At 32.3% G+C, this 19,396-nt stretch overlaps 1 protein-coding gene across 3 annotated transcripts; it reads left to right on the top strand.

Moving 5' to 3' along the window:
• Positions 1–664: 664 nt before the first annotated feature.
• Positions 665–18,249, top strand: Ubqn (ubiquilin). 3 transcript variants are annotated; one of them, XM_080179413.1, is made up of 18 exons: positions 665–835; positions 1,980–2,063; positions 2,332–2,445; positions 7,175–7,260; positions 7,512–7,588; positions 8,421–8,620; positions 9,488–9,550; positions 10,784–10,871; positions 11,594–11,676; positions 12,219–12,333; positions 13,500–13,669; positions 15,182–15,295; positions 15,569–15,673; positions 16,043–16,163; positions 16,389–16,474; positions 16,905–17,019; positions 17,251–17,355; positions 17,487–18,249. In XM_080179413.1, the coding sequence occupies exons 1-17, from the start codon at positions 827–829 to the stop codon at positions 17,328–17,330; spliced, it is 1,710 nt and encodes a 569-aa protein (XP_080035539.1). In that variant the 5' UTR covers positions 665–826; the 3' UTR covers positions 17,331–17,355; positions 17,487–18,249. The 3 variants fall into 3 exon arrangements, with proteins under 3 accessions (XP_080035539.1, XP_080035548.1, XP_080035553.1); XM_080179422.1 differs by having other exon boundaries at positions 7,175–7,257; positions 7,509–7,588; positions 17,251–17,505; XM_080179427.1 differs by lacking the exons at positions 11,594–11,676; positions 12,219–12,333; positions 17,487–18,249 and having other exon boundaries at positions 17,251–17,466.
• Positions 18,250–19,396: the final 1,147 nt, after the last annotated feature.

The following is a 19,396-nucleotide window of genomic DNA, read 5'->3' as shown; positions in this document are numbered from 1 at the left end:
ACTGTTCAAAACTTCTAAATAGTTATAATATTTTATAGGGGAATATTTAACATAGTACTTTTTATCCGTTGACAAATGTATACATCAGCACTGGGTAAACAACTTGTTTTCGACAATATAGATTTTTTTCTTCTCATATATGTGATGAAAATCAAATATTTTTGTAATCTATAAACAATATTTGATATCAATGCAAAAAAATATTTACTTTTTATTTCCAAAAATTGAATGTAAATGTGTAAAAAATAAAATAAAAATACTTTTAAAAGAAACTTTGTTAATCCTGTATATAATGATTTGATTAGCAAGCAAACATGGCGGAATGTTATCGTGGATTTTGTTATTGAAATTTTATTAAAATATTCGTTTTTGGCTTTAAATGTGAAAATAATTTGATATGGATTACAAAATATGCCTAATATTACAGGAATGTACTATTAGATTGTAGTTAGAGTGTTTTTTTACATAATTATATTGGCAAGGTTAGATTTGAATCTGTCCTAAAAGTTACAATTTGCCGGCTCGACTCTGGTTAGCCTAGAATTTTGGCATTTCCCTGCATTTCAAATTTAAAATTAGGTTGAAAAGAAACATCTTGGGGTTAGAAATAGAAAAGTTTTACACGTATATACATGATTTATTTATCTACTTGATATGGACTCATGGAGAATGTTCTAGAACTAATTATATTTCAGAGCTGACGCAATAATAATGATTGTATAAAGAATAGAAAAAAAATAATAATCATTTTAGATAAGCCAACACAAGTTCCAACAAATCAATAATTTTCAAGTTTATTACATAAATAAAGAAAAAATATATCAACATGAGCGAGGTAAGATATTTTAGAGAAATAGTTAATTGCTAAAGAATAAACATACTGACAAATATACAATTAGACAAATATAATCATCCCCTCGTTCATAAATAAGGGGGGGGGGGGAAGTTTGTACAGTTATAGGAAATGAAAATTCAGTATCAAATTTTGCTCTGGCCGTTTGGGCTTGTTTTTATATAGTAATCAACCTAATTCTTTTTGTAAACTCTCTTATATGATTGGATCTACCTGCTGTAAAACTTTGAAAATTGAATTTTGGGACTTTCCCTCTAGGGGCTAGTGGGGCAAAAGACCCCCCCAAACACTAAAATTTTAAATTATGAGCTTATTTTTTAAGATATCGAGCTGATTTTTTAAATGGAAGCTTTTATTGCATAACTTAGTTGATTAGCCATCCCATATTTCATTTTTGCACTTTACTTCTAGGGGCTTGTAAGCTTAAAACTTATAAATTTTGTATTTGGGGGGGGTTGTTTTACCCCAAAAGCCCCTAGAAGTAAAGTGCAAAAATGAAATATGGGGTGGCTATTAGGCTAATCAACTCATCTGTGTAATAAAAGGTTCCATTAAAAAAATCAGCTCGATATCTTAAAAAACAAGCTCATAACTTAAAATTTTAGTGTTTGGGGGGGTCTTTTGCCCCACTAGCCTCTAGAGGGAAAGTCCTAAAATTCAATTTTCCAAATTTTACATGTAGATCCAATCATATAAGAGAGCTTACAAAAAGAATTAGGTTGATAACTATAAAAACAAGCCCAAACGGCCAGGGCAAAATTTGATACTAAATTTTCATTTCCTATAACTGTACAAACTCCCCCCCCCCCCCCCCACCTTGACTTATATATAAAGGCCCAATAATACCATGCAGGATCTATTTTATTACTTTTTATTTACGATTCTGTGGTCTATGCGCACAACACTATTTTTCGGTAAAACATGGCTTTTTTTCTTTAAATATTATTAAGGGGTTTCTGCATTACGTCATTTGAAAATGTAAACTTAAACAATATTTTTTACATTTAAGTTGGTATTCATAATGGTTCATCTGAATGCTTTATATATTTGTTTTGTCAGTAATTTTTTTTCTCGATACATCTAGCTAGTTAGTATGTTTTCTTTTTTACATTTAATATATTTACAGCAAGGAGAAAAAATCACACTTACAGTCAAGACCCCAAAAGAGAAACAGAACGTGGAAATTGAATCAAATGCTGACATCAAAAAGGTAACCAACAGTTTTAAAAAAATATACCTTTAATAGAGCAAAACACAAAAATGTTATAAAATTAACTCTATAGGTACCTACCCTTTTTGACTGTATCAATTTAGCGCACAATTAATTAATGTTACCTATCGTAAAATTTCCAAATACACTTATCTCACCCAGCCTTCTTATTTTAATCCTTAAATGCTGTTGGTTGAATTAAACAAATTTTCTATTTAGAATTTAATTCTTAGTCTTTGATTTATACTAAATGTTTTTATTTTTTTAGTTTAAAGAAGCAATATCTAGCAAATTTGGAGATGCGCCATTGGAGAGTTTGTGCCTCATCTTTGCAGGAAAAATTATGAAAGATCATGAGACTTTATCAACCCATAATATCAAGGTCAGTATTCTACATTTTACCAAACATTGTAGGTTCTTCAATATTCAAGTTTTCTTACAAAAGAATTTACTTTGTAACTTTTAAAACCAGGGATGGAAATCCGATACCGAAAACTGAGGTGAGGTGAATGCATTATTTAAAAATAGCCTACATAAAAATACAGGGGTGTATATTCTACATGGGATCCCCTGCTCAGGGGGGCACAGTGGGTTTTTTGGCTGTTTTGGGGATTTTTTAAATTTATGAGTCACAAATATTATCTATTTATCTAAAAATAAAGTTAAAACCTTTCATATACAGGTTATAGCTTATGTAATATAACATATTATAAACATATTATTGTGATTTTATATAAGAAAAATGTCCCTAGAACTAATCTACTCATATAGTTAAAAGTTCGAAATTTCTGAAATTATTCATATTAAAAAAATTTATTTTAACTTCGACTGAGACCTCAATTAAAACTTTTGGAGAGTTTTTAAGGTGTATATGATTAATATACATAATATATTATTCTAAGTTATCAATAAATAGTATACAGGGCTCGGCAGCTGCGCAACAGCTGTGACTAAGCCGTAAATTTAAACCCGTTATGATGCTTTAAAAGATTTTTGATAAGAGGGATTGTTATACTTGGGTCAGGTTCAAACTTTCAGTTGATATTTAAAATTGTAAATGGTTTCCCGAGGTATACAGGCTGCCGAGCCCTGCAAACATACACCATACAAAATAGGAAAAAAATGTGATGTTCTTCAAGATTTTATATGCATTCTCAATTCGATACTGATTTTAAGTAATGATGTTTATAGTAAAAATATTCTTCTATTCTTCTGGAGTCCAGGGGCTTTTATTTAAAGGGACAGCGAAGCGCTAGAAAAATAGCCTAAACCCATCCCAAGTCTTAATTTTGAGAATAAATTAGCATAAAACCAACACAGGATTAATTTAGAGAATCCAATCGGTTCAGTATTCACTGAGATCTTAATCTTTGGAGTCTGGACAAAAAAAATCTTACTACTTTATATTATAGGATATCTAAGAGTTTTTTTTTAATGTATCGTGGTATTACTTATACAAAAGTTTTTTTTAACTTTCTTGTTGATCGTTTTCTTTTAACTATCTCCTATAACTTATCAAATATGACTTTTTAAACATTAAAAAAAAATATAATATATGATATCAGTCCGTAACGCTATGGGGAAAATGTAATTTTCACAGCTAAAATATATGTGCATCTAATCTATACATTATCTTGTCCGTTTATCTGTCATGCTTCAAAAGAGTTTTTGCATATTATCTCTCTCTTTTTATGTTAAACAACTGCTCTATAACTCAAGTTGCCTTTTTGTTTATGCCAAGTTTTTTGGTGCTTTATTACTTATGGATGTTGTCATCCTTATTATATTGTAAAATCTTTTTTAAAAGTGAAGCTTCCCTATAATTAGGGTCCGTCCGTACGTCTGTCAATCTGTTTGGAACGGATAACTTTTTTTCGTTAATATAGGCATGTTAGAATTGTCTTATCAAACTTATCATACTTTGCATGGTGATTCCTGTAGTAGTTACGTACGATTTAGAATGTGTAGCAACTCTATAATCATAACCAGAATGTCCACTTTTAACATGGCAATTTTTAACTGTTTTTAACAACAAGTTTTGTAATTATCCTGTAATTATTAAGTTTTTCAACAAATTTACTTACATTTCTGTTCAACTTTTATACATTTATGCTCTGATTATTTATGACAATCTATAAGTGGTAATGTTCGTTTTTCCCACCGTCTCAGAGCTTCGCTTTAATGGATGTTGTCATCCTTATTATTTTAAAATTTTAATAGTTGGATGGAAAATTTTAGTAATACAGTAAATGAAATTTCATGAAAGTGGATTCAGGGACTAATATAAATTTAGAAACCAAGACCATTGAAAGGAAAGAACAATATAAATTAAGTATTTCAAACAAAGTTAAAGGACAGACAGAAAAAAATAGTGGCTTAGAAATCAAATGTTTCAGAAATACAGAAAGGAAGACATACGCACATTTATAAAAATTGAGCAGCTTTGTTACTAAAACTATTTCATAATAATCATTGTATATATGTTTTCAGTATATCCTATAATATAAGGTACTAAGCTTTTTTGTGTGTAGCGAAGGATCTCACTCACCACTGAACCGATATGGTTCTTCTTTAGAGGGAAGCTTCTTATAGGATGGTTTTAGGCTATTTTATTTTTATAAATAAGCCTGAGTATTGTTTTAAGCTATTTTTCTGCCCTTCTATATCCCTTCAAATACCCTAGATGCTAGGGGCGCAGACGTTAGTTTTATATAGAGTAGATTACCATCAATGAGGTAAATCTTTACCACCTCCCCCCCAAAAAAGCTGTCTATCTAAAATTACAGCGAAGCTTTTCTATAATTAGGGTCAGTCCGTACGTCCCTGCGTCCGTAACGTTAGCTTTTTCGTTAACTTAGGCATGTTAACATTGTTCTATTGATTCCTGTATTAGTGCTGTAAAGTGTAACCCTATAATCATTACCAGAATGTCCATACGTTTATGTTGATTTTTAAATTATATTATAAGTACAATATTATAAGCGAAGCATCTCTATAATCAATTCCTAACAATGTCCGTATACCCTTAAACAGTATTTTATATTTAAGAACTTATGCAAAAAATTTAGGCAAAATTTTGACAAGACTTATTTATATATATTTTACATATTCACGCTCTACATGACTTAATGCTTGTCTATCACCCCGTTTCAGAGCTTTGCTTTTATGAATGTTGTCATCCTTGTTCAAATATAAATCAACTGGTTGTCAGACCACTACCGATAGACTGAAGGACTTAGTAAATTATAATCTGGATGCTTCTTAGTATGGTAATAAAGTCTTTTAAATAGCAGCCGAGAAATTCACGTTTTCCCTAATAATGTTTCTAACGGACAGATGTACCGACAGACGGACGTATCATTTACAGAATAGCTTCACTATTAAAAACGGAAAGGTAACCTTTAAAGATTAAATATGTGTGTTATTAAATCATATCAATTTTTAGTAGTTTGACTTCATAATGGTATTTAATTTATATTAATACTAGCGGCTTCGCCCCTAGCCTCTAGGGGCTACGCCCTATATAGTTATGGGAAGTCAACCCTCCTTAATAGAAATATTTTTAAAAATTATTCTTTGTTTAATTACTCTGTGGTAAAATTAAACCCAGGTTGTGCGCTTTACGCACAAAAATTTTAATTTGTACAAATTAAACCCAAAAATTTCAATTCGTAAAAATTAAACCTAGGTTATTCACATACACAAAAATTAAAATTAAAAAAAAAAAATATTTAAATTTTGTTTTGTTTTTTTTGGGGGGGGGAATTCATGGGGGCTTTGCCCCTTGTTTCAGTAGGGTTCCCCCACCCCAATAACTGGTTTTTGTTTACAAAAATTTTGAAAAATTAAAAATTTTGGAAGTGGGGATTTTTTTATTTTTGGGGGGGTTGGGGTGTCCCACCCCCCAAGAAAATAGCTTAAAACCACCAGAGGACCAGTAGGTATATTCCCAGAAGGGTAGAGCCCAATTTGATCAGCAGTTACTGAGATTTTACAAAAAATGTAAAAAAAAAAATTTTGGGGGGTGGTTTTTTTTTATTTTTGGGGGGGTTAGGCGTGTCCCACCCCCCAAGAAAATAGCCTAAAACCACCACAGGACCAGTAGGTATATTCCCTGAAGAGTAGAATCCGATCGGTTCAGTAGTTACCGAGATCTTAAGGGACAGACAGACAGACGGACAGACAGACGGACAGACGGACAGACATCAAGCTACTTTGTATTATAGACAACTTCACAGTATCTATTTTCTAAGCTGGATTTCTCATTTGGGGCTACGAGGTGCCAAGAGTTATGAACTAATCCTGAATTATGAATACTTGAATTTAATCAGGGCCTAAATAACTTTTGGCACCTCGTAGCCCCAAGTGAGAAAAACCTTTAAACGTAAAAAATACAGGTTATTTTAAGATGCAATATTAGGTGTTCTTGGATTTTAAATTACAGATTTATGACAACTTTTCTTATTTTTCTTTGCATTTTAAAGTAGAAACATCTGTATATATCAATGAAATATTGTTACATATCATTTAATCAGATTTTTAAACCAATTTATTCTAGGAAAAAGTAGGAAAAGCAATGTATGATGATTTTAATGAAAAAATTCACTTTATAAAAATATTCCTTTGACCACGTTCAGCAAAACGGCTGTATTTTGCCTAATTTTGTAGTATATAAAAAAATCTGTTGCATGGCAACTTTTGAATGGTAATACTAGCCCCTGGGACATTTAACTCAAAATTGAGGAAATTTAAAAAATGACCAAAAATCCCACTGTGGGGGGGGGGGAAATAAAAAATAAGTTGTTGGAGGGAAAAAAAATGAAAAAATTAAGAAAACTGAAAACATTTTTTCCATTTCCCCCCCTCCTTGGTGAAAAAAACTTTTAAAAATGTGTAGTAGGAGGGATAAAATAAATAAAATATAGAGTTTTTAAAATATTTTTCCATTTTCCCCCTACTTGGTGAGAAAAAAACTAGGGGGGGAAGAAAAATAAAAAATTTTGTAGCAGGGGAAAAAAAATAAATCTTGTGCAGAATATACACCCCTGTAAAAATATATACCTAGGCAGTGTCACAAGTTAAATGTTTATTAATGAAGTATTTTTTTTCAGGATGGTATGACCGTGCATCTTGTGATTAAGAATACAGCTAATAACGCCGCAAGGAATAATGAATCGACCAGTAATGACACATCCAGGAATGTTTATTACAAAATATTTGTTTTGTATATATCCCGAAAAGATATTAAACATAGACATTAGGTTGGAGATTTGAAAAAATCGACAATATCCAAATCCATACAACTTAGTATCATGTGGATAAGCCTGGAATATCTTGTACCTTTTAATTCTGTTCTTAGTTTAATCGTCATCATCTACCTTAGTGAACAACATTTTTTTGGGCGTCAAATGAAAAGAAAAATAATTTTAATAAACACAATTTGAATAGTGGATCAACGGATGCTAATACGACTAATCCAGCCCCTCCTGCTGGACCCAATATAGCAGCTACGCCGTTTGGATTAGGTTTGTTATTGTTGTCATATATTCAATATTTTTGAAATGTTCAAGAAGAATACTAATGTTTATAGTTATGCAATATTTATCCAAAGGCTTATCAAATTATTGTGATGCAAACATTACATTTTTGACTGATTAACTCAGAGTAAACTTCTAAATAGAATTTCCTATATTTACCTTTACCAAATTACCATCCAGCTTGTACATAACCATTCTAAGTAACATGTCATCTAGATACTTTTGACTTTAAAAGTAGTGGGGCTGGCAATCCGAATCTGACCCGAAAATTTGGCGGATTGCCACCCCTAAAAATTATAATTGTTATATCCTTGTACTAAAGTAACAGGATGTTTGTCTGTCTGTGTGTACCGAAGGATCTCGCTAACCGCTGAACCGATCGGGTTCTTCTTAACAGGGTAGATTCACATATGTCCTGGGAAGGTTTTTAACTATTTTGGGGGAGGGTACTACCAGCCTCCCAAAAGAAATGACAAAAAAATTGAAAATTTTCTTGAAATCTGGGAGATTTCAACGTAACATTAAGAGGTATCCGTAAAATAAAGAATTATCGTAAACTTTAACAAACAAAAACATTTAAAGTGCCACTAGAGGCCTCTAGGGGCGTAGCCGCTAGTAAGGATTATAAAGTAGGTATGGGGTTAGAAATTGTATACTTTTAACTCAAAACGCTTCATCATTTCAAGGGACAAGACTGCAAAACTTACTTACAGATTTGTCACTTTACATTTACTTTTAACTTATATTGATTTACTTGTAGTAAAAGATTGAAATAAAATAATATTAACCAGCTTTTAGGATAATATTGAATTGTTTGCAGGGGGACTCGGCGGATTAGGAGGTCTGGGCAACATGGGTATGGGCTCCGCCAACTTCATGGAGACCCAGCAGAGAGTTCAGAGAGAGTTGATGAGTAATCCTGACATGCTCCGTCAGGTGCTAGACAATCCACTGACCCAGAGCCTCATGAGCAATCCAGATGTTATGAGACAGATGTTGGAATCAAATCCTCAAATGCAGGTACAACACGGATTTAAGGGTCTACTCCGATTGAACATTTAAGGGGGGGGGGGAAGTTCTGACACATTTGCGTAAACGGTGATTATTGGCTTTATCTTTGGACTGAGAGGATAGGTTATTAGGGATAAAATCATTCTTATATGATGAATTTCCCCCAGATTTAAGATTTTTTGGATAGGCCTCCAGGTTCCGGAGCTCCAGGCCTCCAGGTGGTCTCTGTACAGGTAAAATTGAAAAAAAAAAAATTTTTTTAAAGTTACAGGTCAACTTATAAAACAAAATATGCATCTTTTTTAATATTATTCACATATTTGAAGAAAAAATATGCATATTTTGTTTTATAAGTTGATTTTTAACTTTAAAAAAAATTTTTTTTTTTTCATTTTTACCTGTACAGAGACCACCTGGAGGCCTGGAGCTCCGGAACCTGGAGGCCTATCCAAAAAATCTTAAATCTGGGGGAAATTCATCATATAAGAATGATTTTATCCCTAATAACCTATCCTCTCAGTCCAAAGATAAAGCCAATAATCACCGTTTACGCAAATGTGTCAGAACTTCCCCCCCCCCTTATTAAAAAATAACAAATCTGATATCAATTTTGGTTCAATGTAGGTAGTTTCTTCTTAATATAAAACAAAAAATTATTGCACTTAGAAAATGCATCGTTATCGTCAAAAACATCACAGAAAGAGTTTTTGATCACACTATTGACCTTATATTATTTACCTAATAGTACTACAGATTAATCCTTTACATTTTTTATTTGATATCCAATTATAAGGAATTTTACCATAATATTTAGTAACATTTATGCCTGACCTTGTTTTGATTTTCATTGCTATTTTAAAGTATTTTTATTTGCAGGAAGTTATGGATAGAAACCCAGAAATAAGACAAATGTTGAATAACCCAGAAGTGTTGAGACAGGTACACATCTAATACCCTAATCAATCATATTTATATTTTGAAGAAGAAGATAGGATTAAGTTTAGATCCCGTAAAATCAATATTGAACTAGTACATATAGAAACATCTTAGTAGGTAAAGAAAAAATGATAAAAAGCTTTCTAATATTAGCAAGCTTAACTGTATTTATTCTGAGCTGAGTCTTTGAATCATTTCAATGGTGCGCCAAATCGGGGTTTCAGCCAATCACAGCACGGCATTTCGTAAAATGCTGTGCTCTCATTGGTGGAAAGTTGGCCCTCCCCGATTTCGCGCACCATTGAAATGATTTAAAGATCCAGCTCTGTTCAAGTTGTTTTAAATGTACTAAATGCATTTCTAAGGAATCTCATCATTATTCCTCTCACTTAATTATCTATATTTCTTTAATGATAAACAGTACTACATCTCTATATAACCTAATGGATAGTTCCATGTAGATTGTAGACTTAAACAAGTTCATTAACCTATAATCATTTGAATTTCTAGATGTCCATTTATTCAAAATATTACCATTACTAAGGGGGAGGCGGATCAGTTTCTCTTCCGCCTCTTTTCTGTGGTACTGTCTAATTGAATACAAGGGGGGGGGGGGGAGTTTTGACACATTTGCGTAAACAGTGAGTATAGGCTTTATCTTTGGACTGAGAGGATAGGTTATTAGGAATAAAATCATTCCTATATGATAAATTTTCCCAAGTTTTAAGATTTTTTGGATAGGCCTCCAAGTTCAGGAGCTGCTGGCCTCCAGGTCCTCTCTGTACAGGTAAAAATTTAAAAAAAAAAATTTTTTTGAAGAGTTAGAAGTCAATCTATGAAACAAAATATGCATATTTTTGAATGTTATTCACATATTTGAAGAAAAAAATTCATATTCTGTTTCATACGTTGACTTCTAACTCTTCAAAAAAAATTATTTTTTTAATTTTTAACTGTACAGAGAGGACCTGTAGGCCTGCAGCTCCTGAACTTGGAGGCCTATCCAAAAAAAATCTTTAAACTTGGGAAAATACATCATATAAGAATGATTTTATCCCTAATAACGTATTCTCTCAGTCCAAAGATAAAGCCTATACTCACTGTTTACGCAAATGTGTCAAAACTCCCCCCCCCCCCCCCTTACATCAATTAAGAACATCAGCTTATAAATACTAATCTTATATCTATCCCTTTAAACTTATCTAGCTTGTATTAGAGTTTTGCTCTTGATTTCAGATGATGGATATTGTACGAAATCCGTCCCGTTTACAAGAGATGACCCGAACAATGGACAGACAAATGCAGAACCTTGAGTCTCTGCCAGGTAAGACTTGTAATACGATGGGTCACGTAAGACTACCTAGTCAACTAGCTTATGGCTTTTGTTAAGCTCTAATAAGCGAAGTTAGATAATCGTTTATAATGTTTGTATGTATGTATGGCAATCAATCATTTATTAAAAGTCACGAGCTTCTTTGCTACAGATATTATATAATAGTCTGTTTTATTATTTTTAAGAAAAAGAATGAAAGTTAGTTTTCATATTTATAAAGAAAGTATCATCTAAAATTGTCTTCAAATGTCAAATATCTAAATGATTATGGTGGCTTGGTGCTGAATGGATGGAGTTCAATAAGTGTTCTATAAATTAAGATACTAGTCAAGAATATAAAACACAAATATTATATTTATAAAAAAAAGTCTTCGAAACTCATAGGTAATTAAACATATACTCGAAAGAAGTATTTTTTTTGTGCTGTTAAGAACGGTCCTAAGCTAAATTAAAATCTGATTGATGCGTAATGGAATTTAATCTTCATTTAATAATTTCAAATTCTAAATTCCTTACCTAGGTATTTAATTCAGACATTAAACATAACAAAGTCTGACTTTAACTTTATTCAACTTAACGCCTTATCCATGGAGGGAATGACAACGGAGATAAATTAGGCTTCCAAGAATATTCTTATACAAACGAGGGCTGCAGAATTTATGAATTGGGGGAAGATTAATTTATCTTTCATTGTGCTATTCCTACCTTATTAGGTGGAAGAAATGTTTTGGAGAGGATGTATCGTGACATCCAGGAGCCTGTTCTCAATGCTATGGGTGGTCCTAATCCTTTCCAGGCAGGAAGTCATCATTTTACACAAAAATACTTTCACATTTTTTAATGGAGAAAATATATTTTGGTTTTTACATTTTGATTAATTTAGTTTGATGGACAATTTCCATCTCAGCTATAAAAAAAAGGGCCCATAGAGTTCAAAACAATGTAAATACCTCTAATCGTTAGTTACCTGAGCACTTTACTTGCATTTTTATATTAAAATCTTATATTTCTAAGAGACATTAATTTTTATTCAAAATGATTTTCATTAATCATGCATTTTGGAAATTTCAAAAAATATTGAAACAGTAGGTAGGTATGTAAGCTTTAAGGTATTTTGAAATTTAAGGTATACATGAAGTAGGATGAAAGTTTCATGGTAATTAGTCACAAAAATAAAAGATATTAAGTATATGTTTGGAGTTTTTTTGTCACACTTTACTGAGTTGCTTCTTAGCTAAGGCAAAATAGTTATAAATAGTTATAGTTGATAAACCATTTTAATATTTGTTCATATTGAAATTATTAAATGCAGCATAATGTTGACTGGAAATTAATAAGGCCTTGAGTGGTAACAATACCGGGACAGACGTAACACCCACTCCATCCACAGAAACCTCAGCACCGGCCCCTAATCCCTGGGCCCCTGGGGGCACTCAGAATAGTTCCTCTACCAGTAAGATACACATAAATAATGTATTTTGTCTTTGTGTTTGTTGTGTTTTGTTTGGGTGTTGATGTGCATATATTTAGTTAATTATAGTTTTATGAATACTAACTATAAACCTACTGGGATTTTGTTTTTTAAAATATAGAAAAGTAAGCTAGAGAATTTTCTAGTCAGTTCGTGGCCTATTTTCATGTCAGTCCGTGATACATTTGATGGAAATTGTAGTTAATATGCAAGGAAAAATACTAACACATCACTAGGCTTCACGCCTTTAAAATGTATTTAGTATTGTCGTTTTGAAATAAGGGAGGCAGCGGTTTGACACTTTTGCGTAAAAAGGGTGCATAGGCTTTATCCTAGGAGTGAGAGGATAGGTTATTTGGGGAAAAAGTTTACATTTGGGATGTATTTTCCTTATATTTAAGATAAAAATTTTGAATTAACTTATAAAACAAAACATGCATCTTTTGTCTTCAAATATGTAAATAACATTTAAAAAGATGCATAGGTATTTTGTTTATAATTTGACTTCTAACTCTTCAAACAAAATTTTTTTTGCCATTTTTACCTGTCCAAAGACAACCTTCAAGCCTGCAGCACCGGAGGCCAAATCCAAAATTTTTTTAGATTTAAGGAAAATACATCCCAAATGTAAAATCAACTCCAAATAACCTATCCTCTCACTCCTAAGACAAAGCCTATGCACCCTGTTTAGGCAAAAGTGTCAGAACCGCTGCCCCCCTTACAATGGGGACCACGTACTTTTTTTCTTTGTATATCTGGGGTTTTAAGCTCACCTTTTAAAGAGAAACAGGATTAATGAAGTTATCCCTTAAAACCAAGTATCTAGTACATTTAGAACATCCTTAATAACTAAAAATCTTTATTAGGTAACTTCTTTCAAACATGTTTATAAAAAAGTTACATATAAATGTTTAGCTTTACAGAATGTTTTGAATACCTTTTTTTACGGGATCTCTATATAATTCCCATAAATATTTATTAGATCACCATTGCAGCTTTGTGATTGTATAATGTGTATTTTTCTGTGTGTAATTTTGTTTTCACTTAAACAATTTTTAGCACATAGAAACTTGCTAATTGCTTAATATAGCTTACATATATTTTTATTTTTTGATAGGTTCATTTTGAATAACTAATAATTTTTTAAGGTGCAACCTCACCGACCAGCGGAGGCGGTATTCCTGGCCTCCTGGGACAAGGCAATCTTGGTGGCCTGGCCAGCCTGCTTGGTCAGGGACAAGGCAGTGGCATGATGAACTCACCTGGCATGCAGAGTTTAATGCAACAGATGGCTGAGAATCCAACACTTATGTCACAGGTAAAAATAATCTCATTAATGACACAAAATAGAGTACTAGACTTATGTCAATAATCCAGATGATATCTGATTATAAAATACATACCTAGGCTATGAGAGTATACTTAACTCTTCATAGTAATCCAGAATTGAGTGCTAGACTTATTAAATTAAAATAACATGCGCACTCGCAGAGTATAATAATATTAATCATGACAAGACTTGAGTGCTAGACTTAATATTATTATTATTCTAGATGATGTCTGCACCATATATATAGAGTATATTCTCAACACTACAGAGTAATCAATACTAGAATGCTAGACTTAATATTATTATTATTATTCTAGATTATGTCTGCACAATATATGCAGAGTATATTCTTAATTCTGCAGAGTAATCAAGACATGAGTGCTAGACTTAATATTATTATTATTATTAGAGATGGCAATCCGTATCCGGAATCCGACCAATTTTTGGCCAATTTCGGAATCCGTTTTTTAATAGCGGATTCCGGATTCTTAAATGGTAGGCTAAAATTAGCGTCTTGAGTTTTTTCTTTCAACTCCTCCTCTTTGAAGGCAAAGATTTTCATCATTATATATAATATCTTTTAAAATCTGGTTCGATTCTCGGAAGTGAGAACACCAAGAACATTGATTTTTAGGACATATGTAGCACGTTATTTTAAAAATTTTTTAAAAATCCTTTTAAAATATTGCTAGAATCTGGAATCCGAATCCGGAATCCGCCAAAAATTATAATTTCGGAATCCGCAAGGAATCCGCCACTTTTTAAGAATCCGGAATCCGAATCCGGTCCAAAAATTCGACGGATTGCCATCACTAATTATTATTATTCTAGATGATGTCTGCACCATTTATACAGAGTATATTCTCAATTCTATAGAGTAACCAAGACTTGAGTGCTATACTTAATATTAATATTATTATTATTCTAGATGATGTCTGTACCATATATATAGAGTATATTCTCAACACTACAGAGTAATCAATACTAGAATGCTATACCTACTTAATATCATTATTATTATTCTAGATGATGTCTACACCATATATGCAGAGTATATTCTTAATTCTGCAGAGTAATCAAGACTAGAGTGCTAGACTTAATATTATTATTATTATCTTAGATGATGTCTGCACCATTTATACAGAGTATATTCTCAACACTGCAGAGTAATCAAGACTAGAGTGTTAGACTTAATATTATTATTATTTAAGATGATGTCTGCGCCTTATATGCACGGGCACTGGGCAGAGTATATTCTTAATTCTTTAGAGTAACCAAGACTAGAGTGCTAGACTTAATATTATTATTATTCTAGATGATGTCTGCACCATATAACAGAGTATATTCTCAACACTGCAGAGTAACCAAGACTAGAGTGCTAGACTTAATATTATTATTATTGCTAGATGATGTCTGCACCATATATGCAGAGTATATTCTTAATTCTGCAGAGTAATCAAGTCTTGAGTGCTAGACTTAATATTATTATTATTATTCTAGATGATGTCTGCACCATATATGCAGAGTATATTCTCGTCTCTGCAGAGTAACCCTGATCAGGCAGCTACTCTTATGCAGGGAGCTTTTGCTGGTAACCCACAGCTTCAACAACAGGTTAGATTTTACATTTTTTGCGCATTTTTAATTCCTATGTCAAAAGGAGTTAAAATCCGACTTTATACTTCAAATAGATAACTAACGGCTTTATCTAAAGTGGTCCTTTGGAGAGTGTGTAAAGGGATTGAAAAAGGTGTAAAACACTAAACCTTTGTTCGTCTGTTGTAAGTTCTTTGCATTCCTTTAATTAATTTTTTTGTGGTAATGTTCTTTATTATTTTCTGATTGAAAATTTTGTCTTTGTTCTTTTAAATATTTCTTATCTACTAGATGAGTGCCATGATGCCCCAACTCCTTCAACAGATGCAGAACCCATCTGTTCAACAACTAATGGCCAATCCAGAGGCTTTACAAGCCATTATGCAGATTCAACAGGTTTTTAAAATGTTTCTACATATATACTTATTTATTTTCTACTTACAAAAATTCCAGAGATCACTCCCCGAAGAAACTAAATTTTAGGGTTAAAGACTTTTTGGAAAGGGATTAAAGTGGGTTATGTATTTGCATAGTACATTTATTACAATTCAAGATTTCAGAGTACTTGCAAAAATTATAATTATCATTGTTATCTTATAACCAACCCACGACTTAAAATCAAAATATTAGAGTTAAACTTTTCCGAGAACTATACACAATTCATTCCAAGATGGAGAATTCGGTGGGTACAGCGGTTAGCGTGATCTTAAAGGGCCTTTAATGTTAATGTAAAAAGAATTACTAAAAATGATTAATATCTTTTAGGGCATGGAGAGACTGAGAGTAGCAGCTCCTGATGTGTTTAATTCCATGGGCCTGCCATCCATGCCTCCAGTGGGTGGACTGGCTGGTTCTGCAGCTACTACAGCAGCTAGTACCACACCAGGTTGGTTCTTTTTCTCTATCACTTTAGTGTGGCACGGGTTAGAATACAAACCTCTCATTAAAGTAGAAAAAATAAAAGATTTTAATGTTTTTACTGCATACTACTTTGCTACCTAAAATTTTTCTTTTTTGTAGGTGTCTCATTGTCTATCTGATCCTTTTTCCATATTTTAAATCACTGCTGGAGTTAAAAAAAAAACAAATAAAATTACTTGTATAATTGTAGGAGAGTCAACAACAAATACAACAGCACCCACCGGCGGAGTTAATACACAACAACAGCATGATGCTTTCTCTGGTCTGATGGCACAGGTAAAGCTTTTATTTGTAGTGAAGCTCAGAGGCGTAGTAGGGAACGACACCCCCTTCAAAACGGAAACTGGCTGTTCTCCTCTTTTATCACATCCTAGTGGTTACACATCCCATTGGTGAATAGCTGTGCACGGCACTGGTGTAACTAAATTCTATTTTCAATTAATACCTTATTGCATAATCAACTTCTAGTTAATATATTCTTGGAGGGATATGGTATCATAATCTTATGTGTGAAAGCTTTTCCACCAGTAAAAGAAATATTTAAAAATACAACACATTCTATTTTGACCCTAGGAAGTTGTAAACTAAATTTTCTTTTTGCATCTAAATCCCTGTACGATTGTATTTTATTACATTTCTAATGGACGCCAGAAAATAAAAAAGAACATGTGGTTTGTCATTCATAATAATGATCATTCTCTTTAAGATGTTGGGTCAAATGCGCGCAGGTGACGGCAGCCAGCCCCCAGAACAAAGGTTTGCCAGCCAGCTGGATCAGCTTGCTAGCATGGGCTTTGTTGATAGGCAGGCCAACATTCAAGGTAGGTTTATTCCAGTGGCATGCACAGGGTTTTCATAGGGGGGTGTAACCATTAGTTTTGGGTGAAAAAAGAGGATGAAAGGGATTACCAATTTCTATTTTAAGGTCTGTTGGTTTATGTATTTTTTATTTTTAAAACAATAATTTTGACGTGTCTACAGGATTAAAATTGTTTGGAATCAATGAGAACATCGAATGAATTATTTAATTATTTACTTTTCTTTTGTTACAGCACTGATTGCAACTTTTGGTGATGTGAACGCTGCTGTGGAGAGATTGTTGCAGTCAAGACAACAGAACAGCTTAAGCTGAATTATCTAAACTCATACATAAAACAGTTAGATACATGAATGCATTATTGTATTATTGGAAGAGCGACTTTATTATAATTTAAAGATATTACAAAGTGTAAGAATTACAACCGTTCTTCCAATTCACAATAACCCATTTGAATATCTAACTAAAAAGTTTCAAGTATTGCTGCATGGCAATTGTAATTGTGAGCTGCACCTTGTGGGATTTATAATTTCCTGTTTTGTTTTACTGATGATATAATAGAGGTTTTTTCTTCAAATACTTAAATTTGAATTATTTGGTCCATTCAAAATCTTCTAATTAAGCTTACCAGTATACTTGAAACAGATTATAGAGTTTGTTGATTTTAAAGATAAGATAATAATGTTTTTAATACAAATGTTTTTTAAAAGATTAATATAAAAAACCTTTTTTTTGCATTTGCTATAAACACATTATTTTCTTATTGGTTATTTTTATAAAGCGTTTTGTTCTGTAATAATTCAGTGATTTATAAATCGCCGATTTGGATTTAAAAATTTCCAGTGTGTTACTAAATGTATGTAATTTGTACGATATTATTATATTTATATGTTCAAAATTATTTCCCTGCATTTTTGTTGACAACTTTCCTTAGTAAAAAAAAAGAGATGGCGTTATAGATTCCTTCTAATAATGTGATGGTCTTTTTGAGTTTTGAAATGTTTTAATACATATTTACGTTTATTTTAGTTTATTTTTAAGCTTAGACCAAGGATTATAAAAATAACAATAATATAGGCTATTTTTATGGAATTTAATTGGTTCAACATTTTTGTACTTGTGGTTAAAATTCTTTTTAAAAATGTGATTTTGTATTTGGATAAAATTCTTAAAAATTGTTCTACTCACTTGTAAAACTTTCCTGATCTAGAAATTGAATAGACGTCAGATTTTATCATTATTGTTTATTTAATTATGTTGCGTTGACTGAAGTTTTCTCAATCGATCGATATAGAATATACGTGGATATAATGACAGGGGGGGGGGGAATTGTCGCCAATTTAGGTTTATTATACTCGTCTATTGGTCAGTTCGTTCATCCAGTAGGACGGGAGGGTATTGTGGATATCGTTATTTTAGCCCTATGCGAGTTTCACTTAATTACAGAACAAGAAAATCTAGTGTAACATCCAAGTAATAATAAATTCATTGTTTTCTCAGGTATATGGATGAAATACAATAATAGCTTAGGAAATTATCCTGAAACAATCAAACAATAATATGAAATTTCAGCAGACGAATGTTTTGATCATATAGTCTTTCTGTTATATAGAAATTTAATGTTAACTTCATGTTTCACTCATAACCCTGCCTTGTATACCTACGAGCAGTGTTGCGGAACCGGATCCGCATTTTTTTGAGTCCAAGGATCCGGAAAAATTTAACTAAATTTATATAAAATAGTCACTTACAAATTTTGAAATATCTGGTAACCTTGTTAAGATCAGCTGATTCACTCCCACACTCTTCTCTCTTCGAGATTAAAGAATAAATATTTTTTGAAAAATTTGGTGATTTTATTTTTATTGTCAAGAATCCGGTCGGATCTGTATCCGCACTGACCAAATTTGGAGGATCCGCATACAATTAATGCGGATCCGCAACACTGCCTACGAGTTTTTTAATTTCAACTTATTATCAACTGCGTTTATAAAGTCAAACAAACTGAATATCTCTAGTAATGCTGTAATTTATCAAGGAAACATTTTAGAGAGGAACACAGCAACTACAGAGGTTGACAGCCGCTAGTACATTAATGTTAATGTACAATCTGCGGCCGCTGAAGAAGGCCTTAGAAAGACAAAAATCAGCGGTTACTGCTAATGGAGAACAATCCTTGAAAATTGGGGACTGCTAAAGTCCTTATGTATCAGATGATTCTGTGAAATGAAAGTTTTTAGTACAGTGCTTCTACCTTTGAACTAAGTATGTATGGACGTCGAACAACAAGTTCGGTTATTCGTTGGACAAATAAAGTGTCCTACTCAGCGATCTATTCGGGAAAAGACAATAGCCGATAAATTGATGTGCATCCACGAATG

The sequence above is a fragment of the Acartia tonsa genome, chromosome 2, assembly GCF_053477335.1.
Source record: "Acartia tonsa isolate MP-2025a chromosome 2, ASM5347733v1, whole genome shotgun sequence".
Lineage (NCBI taxonomy): Eukaryota > Metazoa > Arthropoda > Copepoda > Calanoida > Acartiidae > Acartia > Acartia tonsa.
The sequence above is the reverse complement of the archived record's forward strand: the minus strand, read 5'-3'. Positions and strand labels throughout refer to the sequence as shown.